The following is a 26,491-nucleotide window of genomic DNA, read 5'->3' on the forward strand; positions in this document are numbered from 1 at the left end:
GGAAGATGTGAATAGGAGTCATGGCTCCTGGCTTTTTAGTACAAAATTTTCAATTTCTATTGACTTTTGTGCGGAGATAAATGTTTTGATTTCATTACCAAATGGACAAGACCCAATTTCAAGATTATACTCTTGTTCCAAATTCTTACTGAGATGCTAGTTCCTCTGCACCTACTGTATTAAAACTTGCTGTCACTTTAAACACTATTACATCATGTCAGAGGCCTGGAGACAATTACAGAGGTCAGAATTAGCAAGCCATCAAGCTACTCAAATAAAATAATTGAATGTTTCTATTGAGTCATCAGGGGATCAGAAGTTAACACAGGTTAGCAAACAAAAGTTTTGGGCAAATAGAATTGTGCAGAATAGTACTTTAGCATTTTGTTGAAAAGTATGGCACTGGAAAAGTATAGCAGGTCAGGCAGCATCCAAGCAGCAGGAGAATCATGAGGAATGACGAAGGGCTTGTGTCTGAGATGTCTTTTCTCCTGCTCCTCACACTTTTTGACTCTGATCTCCAGCATCTGCAGTCCACGCTTTGTCCATTAGAATTTTGGTTGAGCTAAAACTTTATATGAATGGTACAGCAATAATTGCTGGCAAATATTGAAGTAAGAGACTATGGTGGTGATAAAGAATGAAAACTGCACAAAAGGCTGCTGCAGAAGATAAAGATGCATGGTGTTACAGGCAATATATTAGCATGGATAGAAGTTTAACTAAGAGAAAGCAAAGAGTGGGGATAAATGAGTGCTTTTCTGGTTGGCAATCACTAGTGGTGTGCCTCAAGGATCAGAGTTGGGACTACAATTATTCACAATTTATGTCAAGGTTTGCAGATGACATTAAGATGAATGGTACAGCAAAGTGTGCTGAGGGACTGAGAGTCTTTGCAAAGGGACCTAGTTTAAGCAATTGGGCAAAGGTCAGGCAGATGGAGTACAGTGTTAATAAATGTGAAGTCATCTATTTTGGTATGAATAATAGTAAAAAGGACAATTTCTTGAATGGTAAAAGAAATTACAGCATGCTGCTGTGCAGAGGGGCCTGAATGTCCTCGTGCATGAATCACAGAAGGTTGGTCTCCAGGTGCAAAAGGTAATGAAGAAGGCAAATGGAATTTTGTCCTTTACTGCTGAAGGGATTGAGTTTAAAATCAGGGAAGTTATTTCACAGCTGTATAGGGTGCTGGTGAGGCCAAATCTGGAGTACTGAGTGCAGTTTTGGTGTCCTTCCTTGAGGAGGCACTAGTACTGGCACTAGAAGGGGTGCAGAGGAGGTTCACCAGGTTGTTTCCACAGTTGAGGGGGTGGCTTTAGATTAGATTACTTAGTGTGGAGACGGCCCTTCGGCCCAACAAGTCCACACCGACCCGCCAAAGCGCAACCCACCCAGACTCATTCCCTTACATTTACCCCTTTACCTAACACTATGGGCAATTTAGCGTGGCCAATTCACCTAACCTGCACATTTTTGGACTGTGGGAGGAAACCATAGCACCCGGAGGAAACCCATGCAGACATGGGGAGAATGTGCAAACTCCACACAGACAGTCGCCTGAGGCGGGAATTGAACCCAGGTCTCTGGCGCTGTGAGGCAGCAGTGCTAACCACTGTGCCACCCTTATGAGGAGAGACTGAGTAGACTCGGAATATATTCATTGGAATTTAGAAGAATGAGGGGAATCATATAGAAACGTATAAAATTATGAAGGGAATAGATAGGATAGAAGTAGAGAGGATGCTTTCACTGGTATACCCTCAAAATTAGGGGAAACAGATTTAGGATGGAATTGAGAAGGAACTTCTTCACCCAGAGGGTTGTGAATTTATCGAATTCCCTGCCCAGTGAAGTAGTTGAGGCCTCCTCAGTAAATGTTTTTAAAGCTAAATAGATAATTTTTTGAACAGCAAAAGAAATTAAGGGTTACGCTGAGTGTACAGGTAAGAGAAGCTGAGAACATAATCTTTTTGAATGGCAGAGTGGGCTCGAAGGGCCAGATGGCTGATTCCTGCTCCTAGTTCTTATGAAGAGAGCTATCAGTAGTAGAAGGGCCAAGGCAGGCCTCAGGTGGTGGTGTTTAATTGGAAGAAATAGTAGCTTATCCAAGACTAAATGTGAGGTAAGTAAACTTGATAGCTCGGGGCAGTGAATGGGAGACAGAGCTGAGAATAGTCATCATGTGGAGTCTGATATCATTCCTCTGGATGACGCTGCCGACAAGTTGAAGAGGAGGGAGAGTCCGGAGTTTATTGGATTGGGAGCATATTCTCTAGCCATGATAACATAAGAGTGGAAACAATGAGATTAGTTATAATGAGCTGATTGAGGAGGATTAGAGGAGGATTGTCAACTGCAGTCAAGACTGCATAAACCACAAAACGAGAAAACATTGTTGTCATAGCAGATAATACGTCTTTAATTCACACCATTTCAGAAGTTTGACTGGAAAGAGCCTGACATGAATGGAGGAAAAAATAAGAAGGAATTCAGAGGTTACAACGTGTTGAAGACCTTGGAGAAGCAGTGAGCAATTTAAAGTGGGCTGTGATTTTGCAAGACCAGAGGGAACAATGGACTTTTGTGGAGTTGGAAGGATTAAAAGGGGCAAAGAGAAAGGATGGTCGCTTGAAAGGTAGGTACAGGTTGAAAACAGAACCATTTAAAAATATTTGTTAGCATAGATGATAAGCAAAGATGCTTGATGGTCGATTCGTAAGTGATCACAATAGCACAAAACAGCTCTTGGATGAAAATAAACTTGTATAGGAAATAAACAGGGATAAGAAAAAGCTTGGTTTGACGGGGTGATGCAGAAGCAAGTTGGCTTAATCATCAAAGGGAAGAAGATCTGCAGAAGCTAATATAACAAACAATGGCATGTTGAAGTCAAGGCTACCACTTTCTACTACTGTTCTACAAAAATGTTAATAATTTTGATGTCTAAATTAATAAGTAAAAAAAAAAACTATAGATACCATGAGAAGTGACAATCTGAAATAAAGCTAGAATACCTAGTTGGCTTGGCAGCATCTGTGGAAAGAAAAGCAGTTGTTTAAGCTCAATGAGCCTTCTACACATACTATAAAAGTATATGCCTTACTTTTCAAGGTGTTTCAAATCATTATTTTTCATTTTTATGTCTTCCACAAGTTTGGCACTTTTGTCACGTGTATCTTGAGTATCTTCATGGATTTTTTGCTTTTGAGCTGCCAGATCAGCTATCCTTTTCTGCACATCATGACTGATGAGGGAAAGAAAAAAAAATCAAAACTTTAAAGCAGAGTCTAGCCTCAACCAAATATCCAACTTCTACACATTTTTAAGATCAGAAACAAAATTAATTGGAAAGATGAAATATTTTGGTAAGAATTTACGAAAAATTGTTTGAAAGTTCAAAAAAAGTAACATATTGAACTGGAGAATAAATGTATTCTTTAGAATTGAAAATTGAACATACATGTAATATTGCAAGACACAATTCCTGTTCTTTACAATCTCATTTTTCAAGAGCAGAAACTCAATTGCATGATTTTTTTCTCCTTCCAAAGCATCCTTTTCTTTTTCCACCATTTTAACTCTATTAAGCTAAAAGAAAAACATGTTTAACAATTCTGTACTTTACACATAGAAAGCAAACTGCCTTGTTGAATGCACGCCACTGTGTAATAAAGATTTTAAAGAAATTGTTAGTAAGTAATCGGTGGCATCAAGGAGTGAAGACAATTTTCTAAGATTACAAAAGGAGGTTGATCAATTGGGTCAAGGAGTGGCAGGTGGAGTTTAATTTAGATAAATATGAGGTGTTACATTTTGGTAAGACAAACCAGGCAGGACTGACAGTTAATGGTAGGGTCCTAGGATGTTATTGTTGAACAGAGAGAACCATGGGTACAGATATATAGTTCCTTGAAGGTGGTGTCACAGGTAGAGAGGGTGGTGAAGATGGTGTTTAGCACATTTGCTCAATTGGTCAGAGCATGGAGTGTGGACATTGGAACCTCATGTTGCAGCTGTGCAAGACACTAGTGAGGCCATTTCTGGAGTATTGCATACGATTCTGTTCACCCTTCTATAGGAAGGATATTATTAACCTGGAAAGGGTGCAAAAAAGATTCACAAGGACATTACCAAGACTGGAGGGTTTTACTTATAAGGAGGCTGGGAATTTATCCTCCTACAGTATAGAAGGCTTGACAGGTGACCTTACAGAGGTTTAATAAAATCATGAGGCATTGATAAGGTGAATAGCTATGGTCTTTTTCCTAGGGTGGGGGAGTTTAAAACTACAGGGCATGGGTTTAAAGGTAAGAGCAGAAAGATTTAAAAGGTACCTGAAAGGCAACCTTTTAACAGAGGGTAGTACGTGTCTGGAACAAACTTCCAGAGCAATTGGTTGAGGGGAGTACAATTACAACATTTAAACAGGGATAAGATTTGGACAGGTATAAGGATAGGAAAGGTTTAGAAGGGTATGGGCCAAATGCAGGCAAGTGGGACTAGTTCAGGTCAGGAAAGCTGGTTGGCAAGGACGAATATGACCAAATGATCTGTTTCTGTGCTGTATGACTATATTTGAATTGATCCAAAATAGTTAAACTAACATACTCCATAGAGGGTTAATGTTACCTGTGCTTTACAAGTATAGAAACAACATTAATCATAAACTATCATGCTAATATTCCATTTTCTAATTGTGAATGAAATATCAGGAAGTTCCCAGATATTGAAGAGTCACCCAAAATTTAAATTTCAGTATTATATCATCTTGAAAAGCACCTCATTAGCAACATTTAACATTGTAATAAGAATTAATTCTACTTTTGGGAATGTTACGTTTCATCATCTACAATTCAAACTGTTGAAGTTACCTTTTCACCTCTCTGTTCATTCAGAATCTCAACTCTGCGACAGAGAATCTGTATTGGTTCTTTCAACCGTCCTGACCCAATTAGGTCTTCTAGATATTCTAACATACCCTCACTGTGTTCATTTTGGCCTTTTGGCTTCATCATGGCAATTTGCTCCACTTCACCCTGAAGACAGAATAAACAGGTCATTACTAAACAGGTTACATATTTTGGAAATTCTAAATCAGTACAACTGAAAGAGGTATTTTGTAGATCATAATTCAGAAACTGCAAAATAATTATACTCAAAGTTCCACAGTGAACAATGTTAAAAGAGATGGTCCCAGCATAAGAACTATGGTTTTAGAAATCCAAATTAAAGTCTCAGGCTTGATGCTTAGTTGCAAATAAGCATTAAAATAAAAAGTTGACCCTCATGTAGGACAGAAATGTTACAGCACAGGAAGAGTCCATTCATCCCATTGTTTTTGCACCTGCTGAATAAACAAGTCACCCATTCTCAACCTTCTTACTAGCACCTCGTCCATTGACTTGCAGGTTACAGAGCTTCAGGCAAGGATCTAAGCTCGTTTTAAAAGGAATTTTGGGTTTCCACTTCCACCACCAAACTGAACAACAAATTACAAACATCCACGACTGATTGGTGAAAGATCTCCAGACCCATCTATTCCTTCTGCTGATCACTTTAAAATCAGTCCTGATTTGTTAACCTCTCTGCTGCCCAGTCCATCCAAGCCCATCATTAACTTTGTACATATCAATAGTTATCCCTCCACCTCCACTACTTTAAGAAAAACAACCCTAGCAATACCTAAACTTTCCTCAAAACTCAATTTTTATGCCCAGGCAATATTTTTTGTAAATCTTGTGTACTCTCTTCACAGTAATTCTGTCCTTTCTCTGATGTACTGACCAGAATTGTAGTCTGAACTTATTTGCCCACACAAATTAAAGTAGTGATAGCTGCCTTCTGCTGCACCCCCCCAAAAAAAATTCCAATAAAAACATGTTTTAATCAATTTCCCAGCCTTAAAAAGAAAAGTTTTCTTGGAAAATAAGTTCGACATTAAAACTGATCATCAGAAAACATGTGAACAAATGGCCAACTTTTGTCTATTTACCTCATTCTCAAGTGATCTGCAGTAATTTGTGCTAAGGGACTTGATATTTCTTTCAGCCAAGCTTTGCTCAAAACTCGACCCAAAAAGCAGCAACAGGCTCCAATAGTGCTAATGTTTAGCCAGAGTATTTGTTTGCGAGGCCCAAGAACCAAGTCCTGTAGTACCTCTTTCCTTGTAGGACTGGGCACATACTGCTATCACAATCACAGTCTTACTGTCTCATACCTTACCAATCACAGTCAACTTACAGGCCAATGAAGTCCCCCACTATAATTAGATTAGATTACCTACAGTGTGGAAACAGGCCCTTTGGCCCAACAAGTCCACACTGACCCTCCGAAGAGTAACCCACCCAGACCAATTTCCCGTTGACTAATGCACCTAACACTATGGGCAATTCACCTGACCTGCGCATCTTTGGACTGTGGGAGGAAACTGGAGCACCTGGAGGAACCCACACAGACACGGGGAGAATGTGCAAACTCCACACAGACAGCTGTCCGAAGCTGGAATCGAACCTGGGTGCTGTGAGGCAGCAGTGCTAACCACTGAGCCGCCCATTAATCTGTGATGTTTAGTGTCCTTCCAGATTCATTCTATTATATCCTTTCCTAGCTGGTGGCCTATACATTACAAGCAACATAACTGCATCCTTTGTATCCTTTAGTCATGCAAATGTTTTCACAATTAAAGAACTTATATCTGTGAACACTTCATTATTAATACTGCTCATTGAAATGACAACTAGAATTAGCTAAATATGCAAGAGGATCAACTTGTTGGATGAATGACTGATTACTTAAAAGGATGATTTCTTTGCAATAATAGACCATGCATACAAAAGTATTGTAGAATCCAAAATGTGCAAGCATCCAGGAAAGTATGACATGAATTATCGGAATTATTTTGAATCTGATTAAAATTAATAAATTCCTGTTGAGATTCGCTTTTAATAGTTTACCATTGACCTTCTAAAGGATACAGCATAAGTCATTTCTCCAATATCTGGGTAACACAAATGTATCATTTTAACTATGCAGTTAAGTTTTGAGGCAAATGTTTTTCATTCAATTTTTTTGGTCACCAGTTAGTTAAAAATCTTACATACAAGTCAACTTCGGTAGAATAATTGTAGCTGTTCTTGAAAATTGAATTCTCAAAAGGGTTATTTCACAAATGCTTTTTCTTAGCAAGGTCAGAAAGGAGTTAAAAAAAAGCACATACTTATTTTAGTTACCCAATTTGTATGTTCGCAACATATCCAACAGATTAAACTGATCAATTTCCATTGACAATCTCCCCAAAATGGCAATTACACTTCATAGGATACAAAGGAATGTCACAAACAAATAGGTATCTGCCCAATAAAAGGTTGAAATGAAGAAGAAAAAAATAACTAAAGCAACTTAACAAGCTTGAGTGAAGTTAAAATGAAGCCTAACTGAATCAGGTTTGACCAGTCACAAGTACACAAAACCCAGTAAAAACCTCAGGTGAAAATTTAATAGTATTCATGAAAATAAACAAAGCTAGGCATGAAGGTAGATGCCCAAACCATTGTCAGGTTCTTAAAAGAAATTTTGCTAATTCAACACAAATTCACAACTTAAAAATTTGCTTTTATTAATGGTTAAAATATGGGCCATCGCAGGCAAGGTCAGCATTTGTTGCTCATCACTGCTTACCCTTTAACTACATGGCCTACTAGGCTATTTCAGAGGACAGTTAGAATGAAGCTACATTTATGTGGGTCTGAAATCACATGAAGGTTAGAACAGGTAAAGCTAACAGATTGCTTTGCTTGAAGGGAATTAGTATTTCACATGGGATTTTAGCAAAATCAAAATTTCATGGTCACAATTACTGAGATTAGTTTTCAATTCCAGATATAAAAATAATTGAACTTAAGTTCCTACCAGCACCACGGTGCTATTACTATTCCACTGTCAGTAACTGTTTACCACCACTTCCCCCTATTGATTATATTATTTTGCATGTATTAATTCTAAAAGAGAGAGAAGTAACACGTTTGACATAAATAAGAGATATGTAAAATGTTATTGTAAATACTAAATAATGTAAGGCTCAATTTCAATTTGGCAGTATCTCTCTAATTTTGTTTGAATTCACAACTAACGCTGTACTCAGCTTCCAGCTCCATCTTGAAGGTGAAGAGGTATTATTCTCTGGATGCAAACAGGGTGCGTGGAAAATAAAATAGAACCAGGCCACTTACCAGTTGCTCCTCTTAATCAAAAGTAGCATTTCCCAGTTTTCATTAAACTGGTACAACATGGCTATACCTATGACTCAAGATTAGCTCTAAATGAATTTACTGCACTTTTATCATTTTTGTAAAAGGCAAAGTTAAAGGTGATTCTCAATTTATAACTAGGAATGACTCAACACACTCTGGGGAGATGTCAAGCTGAAGCATTCTCAGCATTGGGCAGTGTTTAAAAGCCCATTAAAACATGTCAAACAAACAACTCCACCTGCGACCACAGGAAGCTCTCAGTGAGGAGAAACAGAATGTGAGAAATCTTAGTCTTCATTTTCCTACCTAATCAATCACATTTAAGCTCTATTTCTTTTGGATAGAAGTCATTAAAATGTTCCCATTGCTCAAACCCTCTCAACCCCACAACTACAATTCATCCTAGCACTTCCTGCCATTCGCTGCAACATAATTGTTTCAGCCACCAGGACTTCCATCACTAGTTTCTCATTAAAATGCAAACCTTCAAGCTTAACAGCCGCAAAAGTAAAGGGCAGCATCATCACCTCAAAAGGTTCCCACCAAGCTATGCACCATCTTGATTAGGAACTGTATCATTACTGAGTTGAAATCTTCGGTCACCCTTCCAAATCAAACTGCGATTGCAAAATAGATGCAAACAGTTCAACAATTAAGCTCACTAACACCTTCTCAAAGGCAAAGGACATTATGCAATAAACACTAATCTAACCAGTGACATCCCATAAATAAAAAGTTAGAAAGGTTCCAAGACATGGAATCAGCATTGAACACCAGTGCCACCTCCATGTCCCCACCATTGTTTCATAGTAAATGACATGTGAGGGGGTGGAGCAGAGAAATATCAAAACACATTGTACTCATGGTACATGGTTCACAAGCCTTTACTAGTTCACTACAATAGCTTGAAATTCTCACTTTATCCTTTAATGGATGTGGATGGTTTCTTTGAAAATGTATCAAAATAAAATGCCAAAGCCATAAGCATATTCTAACTGGTTTAGAAAATATATTGTTAGTATTTTCCTTTTAACAGCAGAAAATTTTCAGCATATATTTTGCTACTTTATCACTACAGGAAAAGAAACAAAAGTATAAATAACTTTCAATTAGAAAGTTTAAGTGTGCCCTGTGTGTGTGAAAAAGCTCCCAAATCCTATTGCAACATGCAAACCTTTTACAAGGTGGGCATTCACACTTGGTTAGGTCTTCACTGAAATCAGCCATTCATTTCCACCACCAGTAGAAACAGGAATTGGATATAGCCCAAGAGATACTAAGTAGCAGAGACTAGCTTCACTTTTGAGCTGGACCATCAATGCTATTTCACAAGCAATTCATGGAAATATCAACAAGTGTTGATCTCTGTGCCCTTTATTAGAATGGCTTGTTTTAAGAACCAAAAAGTGTTTTTAAACATTCAACGGAATGCCTAACAACAAGTCTGGGTTCAAAATGGACAACCTTATGGTTCTGATCTAGCAGTGCTTTTTGAAGACAGCTTGTACAGCACAAAAAATACTTTTCAGGGGTACTTAACATTCAATCCTACCTTCATGTTCAGTTAAGAAAAAAAAATTGACACTTTGATAATGGAAAGAAAATTCACCTTTTAATACAGATTTTACTAGTAGTCACAGTCAGCACACACACTGGTTTCTATTAATTGCCATCCCTTTTGTCTTATTCTTGGAAAGTCAAAGTAACTGCAGTATACAATCAAAGTTAGTTCAGAATTGGCCAGAATTTTCTGAAATTGCACAGACTGAAGTCTATGCTGTTTTTGCAATCTAATTGAAGGGAGTAATAGCAACATACCAGTGGGAAAACCATGAACTGAAATATACCAAACTTAAAACAAACAAAAAGATTCCACTTCAACTTTAATCAGAACCAATGTAAATTGTGAATTTATCAAATTAACAGGCAAATGGTACTTCAGATACAAAAGGTAAATTTCACTTTAAATAGTTGATAGGCGATTATAAACAAGTATTCATCTCACTCCTTGCATATAGCTATACAATTCCACAACAATGTTCCTCATTCACACAGTGCAGATCAGAAGTCCCATACAACATCAACTTTAACCTTCACATTACATGGGTATGTATGATTATCATCTGCAATATACAAAAACAAATTAGGCCACTCAAACCTGCTCAGCCAATGAATAAGATCATGGTTGATCTCATCACTTCATATCCCTGCCTAACCTTGATAACTTTTCACCCACTTACTTATCAAGAATCTCCCCATCTCTGCCTTAAAAACATTCAAAGGCTCTGCTTCCACTATTTGAGGGGTCCAAACATTCATGAGAAAACTTAAAAGAGTTAAAGAAACCTATCATAAACGAGTGACCTTGATTTTTACAACAGTGATCCCAAGGTCTAGATCTCAGGATCTTGTAATTCTCAAATAATGTCTTTCACATTTCTAACCTCTTGACACTTAAGTATAGACTGTCCAATCCTCTTTCATTAGAGAAGTCACTCAACCCAGCATCTATGTACCTCCTTAAAAAGGGAGAGCAATTCTGTAAACAATACTGCAGACAGCGTGACCAACACACTTTATATATGATACACAAAACTTTCCTCTCTTTATATTCAATTCCCCATTATACGGTAGCAATCTTTAATTACATGCAGTACTTGCAATACTAACCTTTTGTAATTCATGCACTAGGATACCAAATGCCTTTGCAATTTCTCAATTAGACAATATTCTCTCCGTCCATTTTTGCAAGAATAAAAATACATTTTCCCATGATAACCCATTTGATCTTTCCCCATGCTTCTACATCCCTCTGACCTTCAGATCTCTATTCCTGAAATTTGTTTAAAAAAAAACGAACAATGCCCAGCAACCTCTGGGAAATAGCCACCTCTTTAGCATCAAGCTACTCACACAGCTTTCCAGGTTTTATATTTTTGTAGCCAGCATGCACAATATCTCCAAGAGCTCCTGTATCTTTCCTTTTGCCAATCAGAAACTGCGATTTGCTTCTTGTCCTCACATAAATGATGTTCCTCTTTGTTGTTTGCTTTTTCTTGTACCTGCATTTGTGGATAGGTCACATTCACTCACCAGCTTCTGCACTTGTAAGTAATACAGCTTCTATACTAGTTTCTTTTCCATTAATATTGCATCCAGTTTAAGAGTAGGCAGGTTATCACACAAAATCTTCCCACTGTGTAATTTCTGGGTCAAAGATTGTCACGATAGTATTCTGGTTTTGACCACAATTCTGAGAGGAATGGCTTAGATAACTAGCTGCTATATCAATTGCAACGGCAGAAAGATATGATAGCAGGTAGGCAAATATTTGCCAATATGTTACCTTTTGTAGTGAAATGAACAAAATGATTACTTGCACATTTTGACACATCACTAACTCTGTTGAAGATTTAGTAAAGTTAAAGGCATGACTCCAAAATATCAGACAGGGTCCCATTTACAAAGATTTTCACTTTCTCACTCCACTCTTCAGATCAACTTTCTGTATCTTTTTAATCATGTTATCTTCAAGGTTTACTTTTGTAAAAGCTGGTTATCCATTTCTAGTCTATCATATTCTTTGTGGAACATTTTTAATCTTTCACTGGACAAGCTTGTTGAGAGCAAGATCAGCATTTCATTCTGACTGAATTGTCCTCAACGTTCTTGTACCATTGCTCTCCCTCTGATTTAGTTAAGCACACAGTGCAGTAAGGTTTCTAAAAAGGTGCCACAGTTAAGAAACAGGAGTACAGCCCCAAGGTGGGATGATGTGTGACTTGGAAGGTAATTTCAGGTAGTGTTTCTATGCAGCTTTTACCCTTGTCATTTTAAATGGTACAGGCATTAATTTTAAAGTTGCTTTTATTGGGGGTTGTCACAGAAATTTCTGCCACACAACTGTGGCAAGGGAATTCAATATTCAAGATGGTGGACAGTATGCCAATCAAGCAGCACGTTTTGTCAATGGATGATATTGAGCTCAAGGACTGATGGAGTGTACACAATCAACCAGACAATATTCTGGTCATGCTCCTGCCTTGTGTCTTGAACTATTAACCCAGAGGCCACAGGTTTAGAAATGCTATCACAGCAATTATTAGATCACGAAAATGGTGTAACTGCTTACTATTGATCATATTGGTTAAATGGAGAGAGGGTCAAGAGGGAACATGATCAAGTAAACCATTTCACACTGACGTCTGTCTTTGCAGCATCACCCATCACATATCGATCTGAGTGTAGAAGCTGGGAAAGGTTGGAGTAGCAAATTCTTAATTTGTTTCAATGGTTAGGAAGTATGGAACAAATCAGCTTAAGTCAGGTTCCTGACATTGATCAGTTTACATATTCACAATATGTCTAAATCTGTTTGCAAGAATCTACTAAAATTCTAAAACAGGACCCAACCTGCACTCAAATCTGTTTGAAATGGAGCAGCAACATGCACTCCCTTTCCTCGATGTCCCAGTTAAAAAGGATCGGCCATATGTGCTCTCTTACCATCTATCTTGTTTGGTCAACATACAAATTGCGATTTCTGCAGCTCCACATGCCACAAGATCAGCCATATCAGCTGCCTTGTATGTTGTTCACCATGCAAATTTTGGGCTGAAATGGCACATCCAAAGAGTTTTGGAGGTAATGACTAAGTAAATAAATTTCTACTGTATTTTTCACAAACTTGGAAATGGGCAAAAGATTAATTATGTTTGGTCCTGAAAAACACCCAGCTTGGTCTTCTGTGGTAGTCTGGAGTAAGTTATCTCAAAAGTTTGAGCAATAGGTGAAGCTAGCATTTTCAGGCTGCTACTATGCAGTAGCAACACAAATGGCGCTTTCCACTAACAAGATGCTGCACTGAAGTTAAAATGATAGTCTGCTCATCATACAAATGAATAATGTGTTGTGTAAATTTTCACGTTGGCATGATGCTAGGTACGTAGGTGATATGCCCTAATGAGTACTGGATCATATCAAACATTATGTCCTTTCAGTTATTAGCAAAAAGCAAGGTACTGTCTGTACATAAACAGCACATACATGCAAAATTCAAAACAATACACATTAGATTTTAAGGTTTGCATAAAGATTCATAGCTAAGGTGTCGATTGCAGTTGTTGTGAGAATGTTTGTCGAGCTGGGAAGTTGGTTTGCAGATGTTTTGTCCCCTTTCTTAGTGACATCCTGTAGGCAGCCTACTGTGAAGCACTACTGTACTGTGTTGGCTGGAATTTATTTGATTTCATTACCGCTACTTCCGGTAGCTTGTTGCAGTGGTCTATATATCAGACAAGCTATATAGGACAAACATGCAGACAACTAGAGACCCACATTCGTAAATATCAACTAGGGACTAAACGCCACGAACAGTTGTCCATAGTAACTAGACATATACACACACACACACACACACACACACACACACACACACACACACTTGACTGGGACAACACGACAATAATAGGACAAGCCAAACAAAGGACGGTCTGAGAATTTTTAGAAGCATGGCACTCATCCACGGATTCTTCCTTCAAACACATTGACCTATATCCAATATACCGACCACTGCAACAAACAACCGGAACAGACAACCAAAGTAGCAGGAATTAAACCAAATAAATTCCAACTTGCACAGTACAGCAGCACTCCCCATGAGGCTCCACAGCACTGAGGATGTCACCTAGAGGAGACAAAAGGTCTGCAAACCAACTTCCCAGCTCAAATGAACATACCCACAACAATTAGGAGAAAGTGCAGACTGCAGATGCTGGAGATCAGAGTCAAGAGTGGGGTGCTGGAAAAGCACAGCAGGTCAAGCAGCATCCGAGGAGCAGGAGAATCAACAGCTCGGGCATAAGCCCTTCATCAGGGATGAAGGGGGGATAAAAAAAAGTATTTAACATGTTAAACGCAAATGAAATTCAGCATCTAAACGATTTTTCTGCTCTACTAATTTGAAATGATTTCCAAGAATTAGAAATGATTTCCAAAAATCAATACAACTGCATTGTAGCAAACCAATTAACCATCAAAAAGGGTAGTTTCAGTTAGGCGACTACCTTTATCCCACCTGTCTCATATATCCAAATTATTCCCTTGGTGCATTTCCAATAACCCTAGTTCCTAAATCTAGTTTGATCCTTAAAAGTTTCTGATAGAAATACAATTCTGCATTTACAACTTTTATTTGGCAATATTCCACTTCTTGTACATGCTCTAAATACAACAGAGAGGCTTACTTGGATACAATTTGTTCAATGATTCAAAATTTTGAACACTTCTACCACATCTATTCAATTCCTCTTTTTAAAAAGGAAAAATGCAAGGCAATGAATCTTTCAAGTCATTCCCTATGATTTCAGAAATCAGCATCCAAGATATTGTGCATCATTCAATAATAGAATACACCTTTTGAGATGAGCATACCAAAACTGCATAGTACACAACTGCAATCACATCAAGGTCAAACATAATTAGAAGATGCTCTTGAAATTTATGTTATACTTAATGCCATGCACCAAAGCTCATTATTATTAACTGTATGGGGCATAGTTCTGATGTCACGACCATTCACTAAAACCACCACGATCTGCCTGATTTTCTGTAAACAATGTCAAGTTTTCACAAGCTAAAATTGCTCCTCTGCCAAATGTCTAAACCTTGTGCTTTCTTGTTAAATCATATTTGCTATTTTCGCTCCACTATATTCAGATGCCACTACTCCAGATTTGGGTAGAATTGTTTTCTAAAATAATTTGTAACAACATGGGTTGCCAACAAGGTTAACCACCCATACACTATTATTAGGCATATGACAATAACCTGTTGACAATAAATTTTATTGGAAATGTGATTTGTGTAATACACTACATTGAATTAGTGTTGATTCTTTCATTAAAAAAATGTTGATAAGATCTATCACCTCTTCTCTACCTGCTAAATCTGCTTTACCCAAAGAAATCAAATAATTGGTCAAGTACAGCATTTCATTCCTAAAAGCACGTTGATAGGTTCACAACGCTCAAGATGCTGGCTTAGTTTTCTCCAACTACAAACAAGATTCCGTAATCACTTAAGGTTTGACTGGCTGGAAAAAAAAGCCTTCAAGAAAAAAAAGCGATCCCTGAAGTCTTTTGACAGGCGTTTAGTGATCCCTGCAAGTAATCCTTTTAAAACGGCTTTTGACATAAATCACATCTGCACTTGCTTTTTTCGTCTACTGTACAACTAAGTGAACCATCTCAAATGGAAGAATGAGTAGAATTAAATATTAACAAAATGGACTATGTAAGCTATTCAGATAATTTAGGGGCGACACGGTGGCTCAGTGGTTAGCACTGCGGCCTCACAGCGCCAGGGTCCCAGGTTAGATTCCAGCCTTGGGCGACTGTGTGTGGAGTTTGCACATTCTTCCTGTGTCTGCGTAGGTTTCCCCCGGGGTCCTCCGGTCACCTCCCACAGTCCAAAGATGTGCAAGCCAGGTGAATTGACCATGCTAAATTGCCCATTGTGCTAGGTGCATTAGTCAGAGGGAAATGGGTATGTTCTCGTCGGAGGGTCGGTGTGGACTGGTTGGGTCAAAAGGGCCTGTTTCCACACTGTAGGGAATCTAATCTAAAAGAAATCCCTCATTATGGAGAGATTAAGCCACGACTAAACATGAGAAACCAAAATCATAAATACATAGATATTGGCACTTACAAGATTGTTTGAAACTAAATTGTTGAGATTGGGAATTTCTCTGGTTTTACAATCCATTGGCTTTAATTGGCATTAAAGTCAGTTGAGTACAATACTGGGCAGGGTACAAATTTCAAGCTTGTGGGATCCCCACACAGCGTTAATCTAAAAAACTCAATTCTGTCATTTCCAATCAAAAAAAAAATCACAAATTATTTCCTACGAAAGTAAAAGGTGGGGGGTGGGAACAGAAAGAAAAAGGTAAACTAGCAGGATGAGAACACTAAAATAATTACAGCTTTGCTCTAACTAATATAGCACAGTTCTTTCTTTCCATGCTTAATTTCCATTCCCAATAAGAACAATTTTTTGGCACAGTTAAATCATTGTGTAATTATTTGGATATAAGCAGGTTAAAAAAAAGGCATTACCTCAAACCTGCAGGCTCATATGGCTTTGCAGCAATCTTGTAGATACTTTGTGGCCATTCAAAAGCTGGCCGGAAAGATACTACACACATGTAGTGTGCGCAAAGTTTTTTTGAAAATAAAAGGCACTTAAAATAATCTGGCTACACAAAGAAAATTTAGAGGGATTATTGCTTCCACTAGTATATTTTTCATCGAATAGGAAAACATTCTAAAATGGAAGAGCAAGAAAATGAAATGAGAACACAGTAGTTAAAACTTGAAAACACCCATAGTGCTAGGAAAATTCTAACTAGGGGTCTCAAAATTCAGAAGTGTGAAAAATTGTTTAAAATGCTACATTATTTAATTAATGTGAATTTTTTAAAAAGACAAAAAGAGAGGCTATATTCTCAATTACCAATCTTCATACATATTTTGTCGTTGTCATCTAAATCAAATTAAGAATCGGGACAGTACTTTCCTATTGAACACGACCCAGAAAACAATTTAGTGGTTCTTGTGGATGAGAACTGCTGGCACTGGTGTTTTTTAATACTTTTAACATTAATACATATGATGATAGGCTCATCCTAATCTTCACTTTTATGTCAATGTGTAATTATTAAAAAAAAGGCTTTTGATATTTTATATTTTTTTAGCAAATAGTTCGCAAGTAAACACAATTACTTAAGATAGTCTTTTGACAGTGATTTAAGCTGTTATTTTCTTCTGCAACATATACCAAAAAATTCACTAGCCAATCACTGATCCAATGGGCGATTAGACCATGTCACACTGCAGCAGCACAAGTAATATTGGCAATTATCACCACGCCAATATTTACGTGCTGCTAAAATGTAACTGGCATCTTCATTAATCTGTCCACTCATACGGCTCTTGATTAAGAGAGAAATGATAATAAACAAAACAATGAATTAAATAGGACAGTTTTCCTTCTGATTAGCCTTAAATCACTACAGCAGCAAATAATGGCTTGAGTAATGAAAGCAGCCCTGCAAACCATGATGTGCTGCTACAGCAATCTAAGAAAGCAGGAGAATCTTGGATTTATTTCTACAAGCATAGAGTTTCTTTCTCAAAAGAATATTTCAGTGAAGTTAAATATATTCATTACGATCTTGAGACATACCTGAAGAATCAAAAATCTGTTGTGATCCAGATCAATTCCATGGCTACGAAGCAACATTCCCACATCTTTAAATGTTGATTTCTTTCCATTAACATGGTATAGCGATGAATTGTCCTTGTAGGCTGTCCTTGAAACGTAGAAGTTGCTATTTGGAATAACTTCAAAATCATCACCCTCCTTTCATTAAAAGGATTTTTGAAAAGGTGTTTAATAAAGAAAAGCTACAGCAAATAGCTTATTTTACATAGTCACTCAAACAATTGTTTTCAAATGGCTTATCTCAAAAACAGAATTCTTTCTTTCAATGATATTTGTTAAAAGTTGTTTAGATTGACTTAAAAGAAACAAAGTTACACAGATTAGATCAATTCAATGATCTTGGCAATTAAAATTTGAGATGCACAAAAGGTGAGAGATTAAAACTTTTAGCTTTTTAAATTAAATTATAATACATACTCCATGTTTAAATTTCAGTATACCATAGGAAAATTGATTATAATTTAAAGTCAATAATCAGCATATACTTCAGTATTCAAAAATCATTGCAGACTTTTAATGAGCAAATGTGTATGTTGATACATAAACATCAAGCTTCCCCTCAACCTCTCCCAAAATGTAATTTCTTAATAGGGGTCTTAAAAAAAAAAGCCTGTATTACCATTTTCACTGCACTTGGTAGACAAGTGACATTTAAATATCCACATGCTGTCATATGAAAATCAAACTGTGCAGGCAGAAAATTAGATTGTTATATAAAAACCTCCTTTAAAAAAAAATTTTTTGGCAAGAACTTTTCCGCATTGTTTCAGTTTGTATTTTTTTCCAGCATGGCTTCTATTGAGTATATTTCATTAAAAAAAGTGGAACTGACTTGTTTATTTTTCATCACATCTCAGTACCCTTAAATTATATTGTAGGCATTTACTGTATGTAAATGAACACTAATAAAAGTAAGGATACATCAATATATTTTACCCACTGCATCGATACAAAACAGAAAAAGCAAAGCCAATTGGGTCTTCTGATTCAATACATTACTTACAAGCTAAAAAGCCAACACAATTACTTATTTACAATTTGTACTTCCTCACATTCAATACAAACAAAAGTAGCAGGAAGTAAAAAATACTCTAATCATAATCATTTTTAAAATTGTTTTGCCGGTCAAAATACTTGAAGTGCTTAAATAAGGTGAAATGTACTTTTTAAATAAATGATTTCACACATGCAGTATAATTACCTTATCAATGATTTTTTGAAAATGAACTTCCACAGTACAGCTCTGAATATCTTTATGCTCATCAGAATTGTGAATGAGTACAGACAATTTTTTGGAACGAATTTTTTGGGCCCGGTAGCCAAAAACAAATAGCATTGAGTCAATCACGTTTGATTTCCCACTCCCATTTGGTCCAATAATACAAGAAAACCTCTGTACAAAAGAAATAAATACAGAACAGCATAGATATTTTAAAAATATTTTTTCTGGCCATTATTAATGTTATGCACCGTATACTGAAGTTGTAGTCAGCATAAAGTGTGACGTCCAATACTCCCAGCTGTCCATTTACACCAACTCTAAACATTTTTAGCAGTTTTTTTTATTACTTCAGCCACTGCATTTTTGCAGCAGTAAAATGAGATTTATTTTAAAACAACATAAATACAGACATTAAATCTCAAATTTATGTCAATTTTATAATTAAGGGAACTGATAAAGCATTATTTCAGTTTCACATCTCCACCCAAAATGTTAAAAAAAATCTATTTTCTAATACTTTTGGCTGAGAATTTAAGTACAGCATTATATTTAAAGTGAATTTAGGTAACAGTATTTTTTTGTGAACTGTTACCTTGTGGAAAGGACCCAGGATTTGTTCTCCTGCATATGACTTAAAATTCTGGTTCACTATATGAGTTATCATGAGTCGAGGAGCTCCAGGTTCATTGGTCATTGCTGGGGGTGGAGGAGGAGATATGCCAGCTAAAATTTCTTCCAAGCTTCGATTATCTACTGGTTCAATTGGTGATTCTGAGACAACAGAGACAAAAAAATTAAACATGATCCTACCAAGGCAAAATGTTTAGCGTTGCATGTAACATCAGTTTTGTATACCTCAAATCTTTATAAGCCACTTCAGTTCATAATTTGATCTTTTTTCTTAAATGCATATTAGATATCATTTGGTGACACTGTTAATACATAAAAACATGTGCATAGGTATTCAAAAATTACCACAGCTATACAATTACAAAATTACATTCCACAAAAATTAAGACCAGAAACATTTTGTTTCCAGTCTTGTTTTAATAGATCAAAACAATTCCAGACAGATATTTATATCTTTCTTTAAATTATTCATGCTGCAGTCTTGTTGAAAAAAAAATCAATATTTACAATCATGGGCAACACATTTCAAAGAAGTGTACTACGTTTAATTTAATAAATTGAAGTCTATATTTAAAATCCAATGCTTTTGGGGAAGAATGTGCCACAGTAACATATTTTAAATTTACAATTTAAGGATGATATTGATGCTCTGTGACACATTGCCACAGATCACATTTCAGGAACTTAATTTGCATTCATGAAAAAAGTGATCAGAAAAGTACTGTACGGCAGTAATGGCTAGTAAGTAGTCAACTTGCACTAGTTTAATGCTGCTGTTGAAATTTGTACGCCTGCCAAATACTTGCTTTTAGAGTTGCTGCAGCAACAAAATGAAAAAAAAAACAAATTTTATTAAATTTCTAACGCACGTTTTTTGTGAAAAACGAAAATAATAAGATAAAAATTACTCGACTTATGAATTCACGGTTAAAATCTCTTACATCTTCAGCAGCTTCCGAACGCAGTTTTGTATTCCAGACTACAGAAACCCAACCCCTCCCCCCACAATTCACGTACTGTACAAAAACGCGCAAAGGAAAAAAGGGAACACAATGAAAAGAAAACTCAAACCCCATTGCGCTGCAGCGTAAGGGGCAAAAAAAAACTGTCAAAGAAAGAAGCAATCCATTACACGACTGGACATATTTCTTTCAGGGTAAACCCTAGTTATTACATATCTGTGCTGAAAACCGGTAAAAAAAATCTATAGGACAAACTTTCTAGGAACAAGTAATCCGTTGCAATTGTCAATGAAGTTTATGGAGTTCAAATACGATCTTGACAAGTTAAGTTAATGTTGGCTGCTTTCCTCCCACGACTGAATTGAACAACACCCGTTAACTCAAAGTAAAAACACATGAAGAGCATTTGCAAAACGATTACAAACAATTTCGGCGTATAGGCAATTGAATCGGCAACCTGTTTAGCTATACTTTACGCGGTTAAATCCAATTTCAAAACGAACTAAACGGCAGCGATGATCACAACTTCAATTTATTAAAAAGATACAAGAAATGAAATGCGCTAATTTTTAACAATAGAAGTCTTAAAAATACAAATAAAGTGAATCATACACGGACAAAAAGAACTACCTCTTGTAGTTTCATCTAAGTTTGATGCGGTTGCCTTTTGTTGGATATCCATTTCGTTGTCAAACTCATCCAGGGACTCAGATCCCCCCGGACCCAGTTTTGCGCTTTGTTTTGCTGTAGAAGACTTCGTTTTGGCAGGCATGGTTCTATCTAGATTAGGGATTATTATAACAAAAAAAAACTCAAGGCAAATTTAGGCATCCTTTCATTGCCATACAGTTCCTTTCATTCCCATAATGTCCACATCTTTAGACAAGCTTTGATATAAAAATCCAAGTTCGGCTTTTCAACACAAAAGCACCTATTTGGTAAAAAAAAACCATTAATTCCAAATTCATCGCAACCCTACCCAGATTAGGAAAAGTTACTGTACTTTACTGTAAACCAATGCCACATCATGACGTTACAAAAACTGGATCTAAAAAGTCAACCTTACAGATTACACAAAAGATAAACTCACTAGAAAGGACACATCGTTTACTCAAGATGGAACATTTTGATCAAAAGAAAAAAAAGCTATACATAACGACGTATATTTCAGGCAGTCTACGTCACTAAGCTTAAATAGGCGCATGAATAGTCTTTTAAAAAACAAAATTTAACAAGAATCGTGTCTAATATTGGTTTTATGACTTAAATGAAGTAGCTTGAATTTGCAAACTACACCAAAAATAATAAAATAATCAAAACCTCCAATGGGGGGGGGGGGGGGGAAAGAATCGGAAAAAAAAGTCACAAAATGAAAAATACTTAAAATTCCGGTTGAGGTACAAATCACAATTATTTCATGAAAGGGCCAGTTCATATTTGTAAAAAAGTTAAATTTAATACAACATATGGAACTGGGATTTTTTTTAAAAATGCAGTTAGCCACCACTTCCCTGAAACAACATGTTTACAAATTTGTCATGCATCTCATCCCGCTAAAAAAAGATTTCATTTCCACTACATCAATACCTTGGAAACCAATCCGAATCCCGATTTTCCGGCGCCGAATGATGGTGAGTTTTTTTTAAAAAATATTAGGAATATTTTGGGACCACTTTCGCACGGGGAAAATAAAAAATAAAGCAATAAATTCGACAAAAATTCAAGCGCTCACCTCGGACCCAGTCGAAAATGGCGCCGAAAACTAAACTTGACTGAAATTCGTTGAGGGACAAAGCATTGTGGGTAAGCCGGTTTGAAAAAATGGGGTTCATGCCAATTTTTAAAAAGTCAAAATAAAAAATTGATTTCGTCACACGACTGGTTATCTTGGAGGAAGGCCAATAGGGTGATGTGGATCAAGTTAAAAAGCATAAGGTATTTGTCTTTTTCGCCGCGGTTGCCGTGTTGGTTGCCAAGAAGCGGCGCGCGGCGGTCTCGCGAGGCGCCGCGAGACTCCAGTGGGTTTGGAGCCTAACTGATGTGGGAGTTGTGTCCGAGCGAGTTACTGAGGTCTGGTACTTTTTGTACGTTGTCAAGGTAAAAGTTAGCCTTTACTTGCCAACTGGTATTGTCCTTTTAAAAAGAACGTGTGCGACACGACGCTTTTATGTCCAAAAGGGTTACGTCGGGATCATACTTTAAAGATTGTGGGTTTGAGATGGAATGACATCCTGGCCCAATGCTGCTGCTGCCAGGACGAATAGTTGTTGTCGTGTCGTGTCGTATTGTGTTGTGTCAGGGGACCCATTTGGCCTGTTCGGCTCAATCCTGCCATACACCGGTGGGTACTTCAGAACTGTCAGGTAGTGTTTGTTTATGATCGCACGAAATGCCATGTTAAATGCGTGGAACTTATTTATATTTTCAACTGTCGAATGTATCAAGATGGTTTGCAAAGTTTCAACCAAAATGGGGGGTTGAACTCCCATATAGGTACAATCTGGCACCATTGATAACTTTGCCCTGTGGCTGGTTGTGTCCGGATTGTGGGATATAAACCAAGGAAATGCACCTTAGAAAGAGGGTATTCAGTTCTACCTGTCTGTTTTCTTACTGTTTGAATTTTGTAGGTATGAGGTTTTGGAAATGACTGATCTTGCCATGTTGCTTAATTTATGGACTAATATTAAATGAGAGCACCAAGATTTGTCATTGCAGCATACAGACTAATACAGACCTGATTTGTAAGATGTCAAAGAAATTTTATGATGTGCACAGGAGCAGCTTGCTAATTTAAAGTTTGATCATTCTGTCCAAATATTCCTTCAATAAATTATATTATTCCATGTCAAATTTATATCTTTGTTGTACTAAGAAAGTAGTCACATAATTATAATGCTAAGTATAAAACTTTTAATTTGTGGAAAAATGCATTAGCTTTCCAATGGTCATTCTTGACTGCTGGATAAAAAATAATTTGAAAATGTATTAATATTCAGCAATGATATGTAACTGATTACATTTTTATCAATCTGGCAGCCACCGAAAACATTGCAGTTAGTGGAATTGACCATTGCTACTGGAGTTGATTTAATCATTGTGTCTAACTCAATTTCTAAAGAATGAGGCTGAAGACATCGCTCTTGAAGGAACCAAAACATATCCTTTCAATTAATTCATCTTTGTGATTTTTGTAAGGGGCATTAAATTACAAACAAAAGAGAAAAAAATTGGAAGAATGTATAACTTCAGTTAATATTAGTAAATTTTGACTTTCATTTGAAATTTGAGATTACATACACTGTGTGTTTGTATGTGTGTTCCAGACGACTATCAATAGATTTATCATTTACATGTATGTTTTTTAAAGTTACCTTAACTAGAGACAGAATAGAACAATTTGTGTTGATTCTTTGTTTTCAATTTGATAATAAAATAAATAAAATGTCACAATTAATTCTCCATTTCAAATGTGTTATAGTCCTGTCTAAATGGTTTATAGAAGAGTGAGGCATTTTGTAGAGAACATTGCCAAGTATATATGAAGTTAAAACATGGGGATCTACTGCATAAAAGGTAATCTGATTAATGTAATTTTACTTTGTTCGTCACAAAATTAGTCATTTACTAGTCAACTTTGATATTCACTGGTCACCTTGTTAAACAGAATGTAGCTTGAACAAAACATTCATTCTGATAATTATTGTATGCGTTTTTCAGAATTAAGACACCATTAATCATTCTGTTAAAGTTGATGTCAAGCATGTTAACAGCTCCATGTTAGTTGTATCTAATTATATTTTGGATGCCCCAAATTGTTTTGAATTTTATGGTGAATTATTGCAGTTCTAAGTAAAACAAATAACTTATAGCTATCCTAAATTATTTTTAGTGATTTTCTATTTAGATCCAAGATCCTCTTACACCACACTGTAAGTTGTTTTTTAATTGTAAATCTCTGTGTCAATACTTATGTAGTAGGCTGTATATGTAAACATCTTACATTGTAATTGCACCCTACTGTCATTGTTGGAAATGTAACAATACGTGGATGAAGGAATAGATAGCTGTATATCCAAATTTGCTGACAGCATTAAGTTACGTGGCACAGCAAAATGTGAAATGGCATGGAAGGTTGCTAAGAAACATTAACAGATTTGGAAAATTATGGTATAGAGAACTGAGTCAATTGAGATCACGCAAGTTGGACTTTACATACAATACAATATCCTTCCTGCACATGCACCGGACTATTTTCAGAATAGCGAGAAGCTAAGAAATATGGATGAGTGGACAAATTTGGAAGTTCAAATACAGAAATAACTTTTAAAATCTGGGATGGATACAAATGTTAGTTACAAAGGCTAAAGAAATGTTAGCCTTTATTTCAAGAAGAAAGTTATGTTGCAGTTGTATAAAATTTTAGTTGGACCACATTTCAAGTACTGCATTCAGTTCTGGGCACACAACTCTGCATGAACATGTGACCCTGGAAGTAGTGTACCAAACATATACCACAATTGTACTGGGGCTAGTAAGGTTTAATAATGAGGATAGATTGCAGTTCAAGGTTTGCATTCCTTTTGAGTGAATAAGATTCAGGGATGATCTAACTCCGATTTTTAAATCGAAGAAATGATTTTATAGGAGAAACTATTTCCCCTGGCAGAAGTGTCCATAATAAAATAAAGTAGCATCAAAATTAGACCTAAACGTTTCAGGACTTGAAGGGAGATGGGCCATGCAAGCAAGTGGGACTAGGTTAGTTTGGGAAGCTTGGTCAGCATGGAGGAGTTGTATCAAAGGATCCAAATCCATTCTATATGACTGTATGATTCTATGACTGATCCCAGGAAGCACATGTTACACAAATTGTCATGGAAATCTAGATCTCACTCCAAAGCTTTTGAGGCCAGGTAAGCAGAAAATATCTGCCTCCAGATGGATAAATCTTTGTTAACAAAGTATATTAGACAGACAGAATGAAGGTCAGCAAGTCTATCCAGATTCAGAAGGGCATAGAGGAAACAAAAAGCTGTAATGGACAGTTGGATAGGGTACAGAGAGATTGTGTTTGTAAATTAGAATACCCATTGAAGTGGATAAGATCTTGTGTGTTCTCTATTATGATGTATGCAAACAGAAGTAGATCTATTGTATCGAATGATTTTGATTAATCTCGTATGTGTTTGCTTGCCTTAGAATAAAACTATGATGATTCAAATGATGCTGCTGTTCACCTCGTGATAATTTGGTCTGTCTTCATAGAGATTAAAGGAATATGCATGCAAAAGAAAGAAAAATTCAGTATTGTCTTTCATTGTTATATTTTTAGGTCTTGTTTGTGTGCTAATAGATTCAGCATAATGAAAGTCAATGTCCACAAGAAGTTTTTGACCAGACTGCTTACGGAACTACGGGGGCGGGGGGGTTGCATATTAATTGGTAGCCCTCCTCAATGTTTCATTTTCTGAATGCTTTTTTCCTTTCGTGTGATCTAGCTGTCACTGGCAAGGCCAATATTTGTTTCCTTTCCCTAACTGCCTTTGAGTTGAATAGCTTGATGGGTCATTTCAGGGATCAGTTAAAAGTGGATTACATTACTATGGATTTGGAGTTGCCATGTAGGCCAGACCAAGGAAGCATGGTAGATTTCCTTCCCTGATGGACATTAATAAGCTAAATTTTTTTATCACAATCAACAATAGCTTTCAATTTTGTTAATTGAATTTGAATTTCACCAGCTAGTATGGTGGGATTTAAGCCCTTGCCCCAGACCATTAGATTCTATGTCTGGATTACTGGTCCAGTGACATTATCACTGCCACTGTCTCTTTTTGTTTGTGTGAACAAAGCATTATAATTCTAGTATTTATTGTTCTAGTTATAGTTTCTATTTGCTCACACAACTGAATTACGTAAGATCTAAGGCATATAAATAGAGTTCTTTCCAACCAATCTGAGCTGGAGTTTATGTTCAATCTGAGCCCTCTTTCATCGTTCCTCGTTTAAATTTATCAGTATGACTGTCTATTCCTTCCTCCCTGATATACTGGTATAGGCTCCCCTTATATGCATCTGCACTATTCAACTAAACTATTCCTTGTTGTGCCTCACCACTCTTTTTGGAAGAAGAAGCC

The 26,491-nt window shown here is 36.6% G+C and overlaps 2 protein-coding genes across 11 annotated transcripts in view; one reads left to right on the plus strand and one right to left on the minus strand.

Annotated features, from left to right (window-relative positions):
* Window positions 1-22,198, minus strand: part of smc4 (structural maintenance of chromosomes 4) — a 70,155-nt gene extending 47,957 nt beyond the window's left edge. For 2 of the 3 annotated variants that reach the window (XM_072572720.1, XM_072572718.1), the window contains exons 1-8: window positions 22,084-22,198; window positions 20,982-21,131; window positions 19,352-19,530; window positions 18,739-18,930; window positions 17,499-17,675; window positions 4,875-5,039; window positions 3,464-3,591; window positions 3,107-3,247 (exon numbers count right to left, since the gene is read on the minus strand). In XM_072572720.1, coding sequence (XP_072428821.1) covers window positions 3,107-3,247; window positions 3,464-3,591; window positions 4,875-5,039; window positions 17,499-17,675; window positions 18,739-18,930; window positions 19,352-19,530; window positions 20,982-21,131; window positions 22,084-22,183 — 1,232 coding nt within the window. In that variant the 5' untranslated portion in view covers window positions 22,184-22,198. Of the gene's footprint in view, window positions 1-3,106; window positions 3,248-3,463; window positions 3,592-4,874; window positions 5,040-17,498; window positions 17,676-18,738; window positions 18,931-19,351; window positions 19,531-20,981; window positions 21,132-21,938 lie in introns of all 3 variants that reach the window. The other variant, XM_072572719.1, reaches the window with a different exon arrangement.
* A 160-nt stretch (window positions 22,199-22,358) lies between these two features.
* The window catches only part of ift80 (intraflagellar transport 80 homolog (Chlamydomonas)), a 229,393-nt gene continuing 225,260 nt past the window's right edge, over window positions 22,359-26,491 (plus strand). For 4 of the 8 annotated variants that reach the window (XM_072572726.1, XM_072572721.1, XM_072572724.1 and 1 more), the window contains exons 1-2: window positions 22,359-22,448; window positions 23,391-23,508. In XM_072572726.1, the coding sequence (XP_072428827.1) occupies window positions 23,474-23,508 (35 nt within the window). In that variant the 5' untranslated portion in view covers window positions 22,359-22,448; window positions 23,391-23,473. Of the gene's footprint in view, window positions 22,693-23,390; window positions 23,928-26,491 lie in introns of those variants that run through there. The other 4 variants (XM_072572723.1, XM_072572722.1, XM_072572727.1 and 1 more) reach the window with 4 other exon arrangements.

Source organism: Chiloscyllium punctatum, chromosome 6 (assembly GCF_047496795.1).
Source record: "Chiloscyllium punctatum isolate Juve2018m chromosome 6, sChiPun1.3, whole genome shotgun sequence".
NCBI classification, from domain to species: domain Eukaryota; kingdom Metazoa; phylum Chordata; class Chondrichthyes; order Orectolobiformes; family Hemiscylliidae; genus Chiloscyllium; species Chiloscyllium punctatum.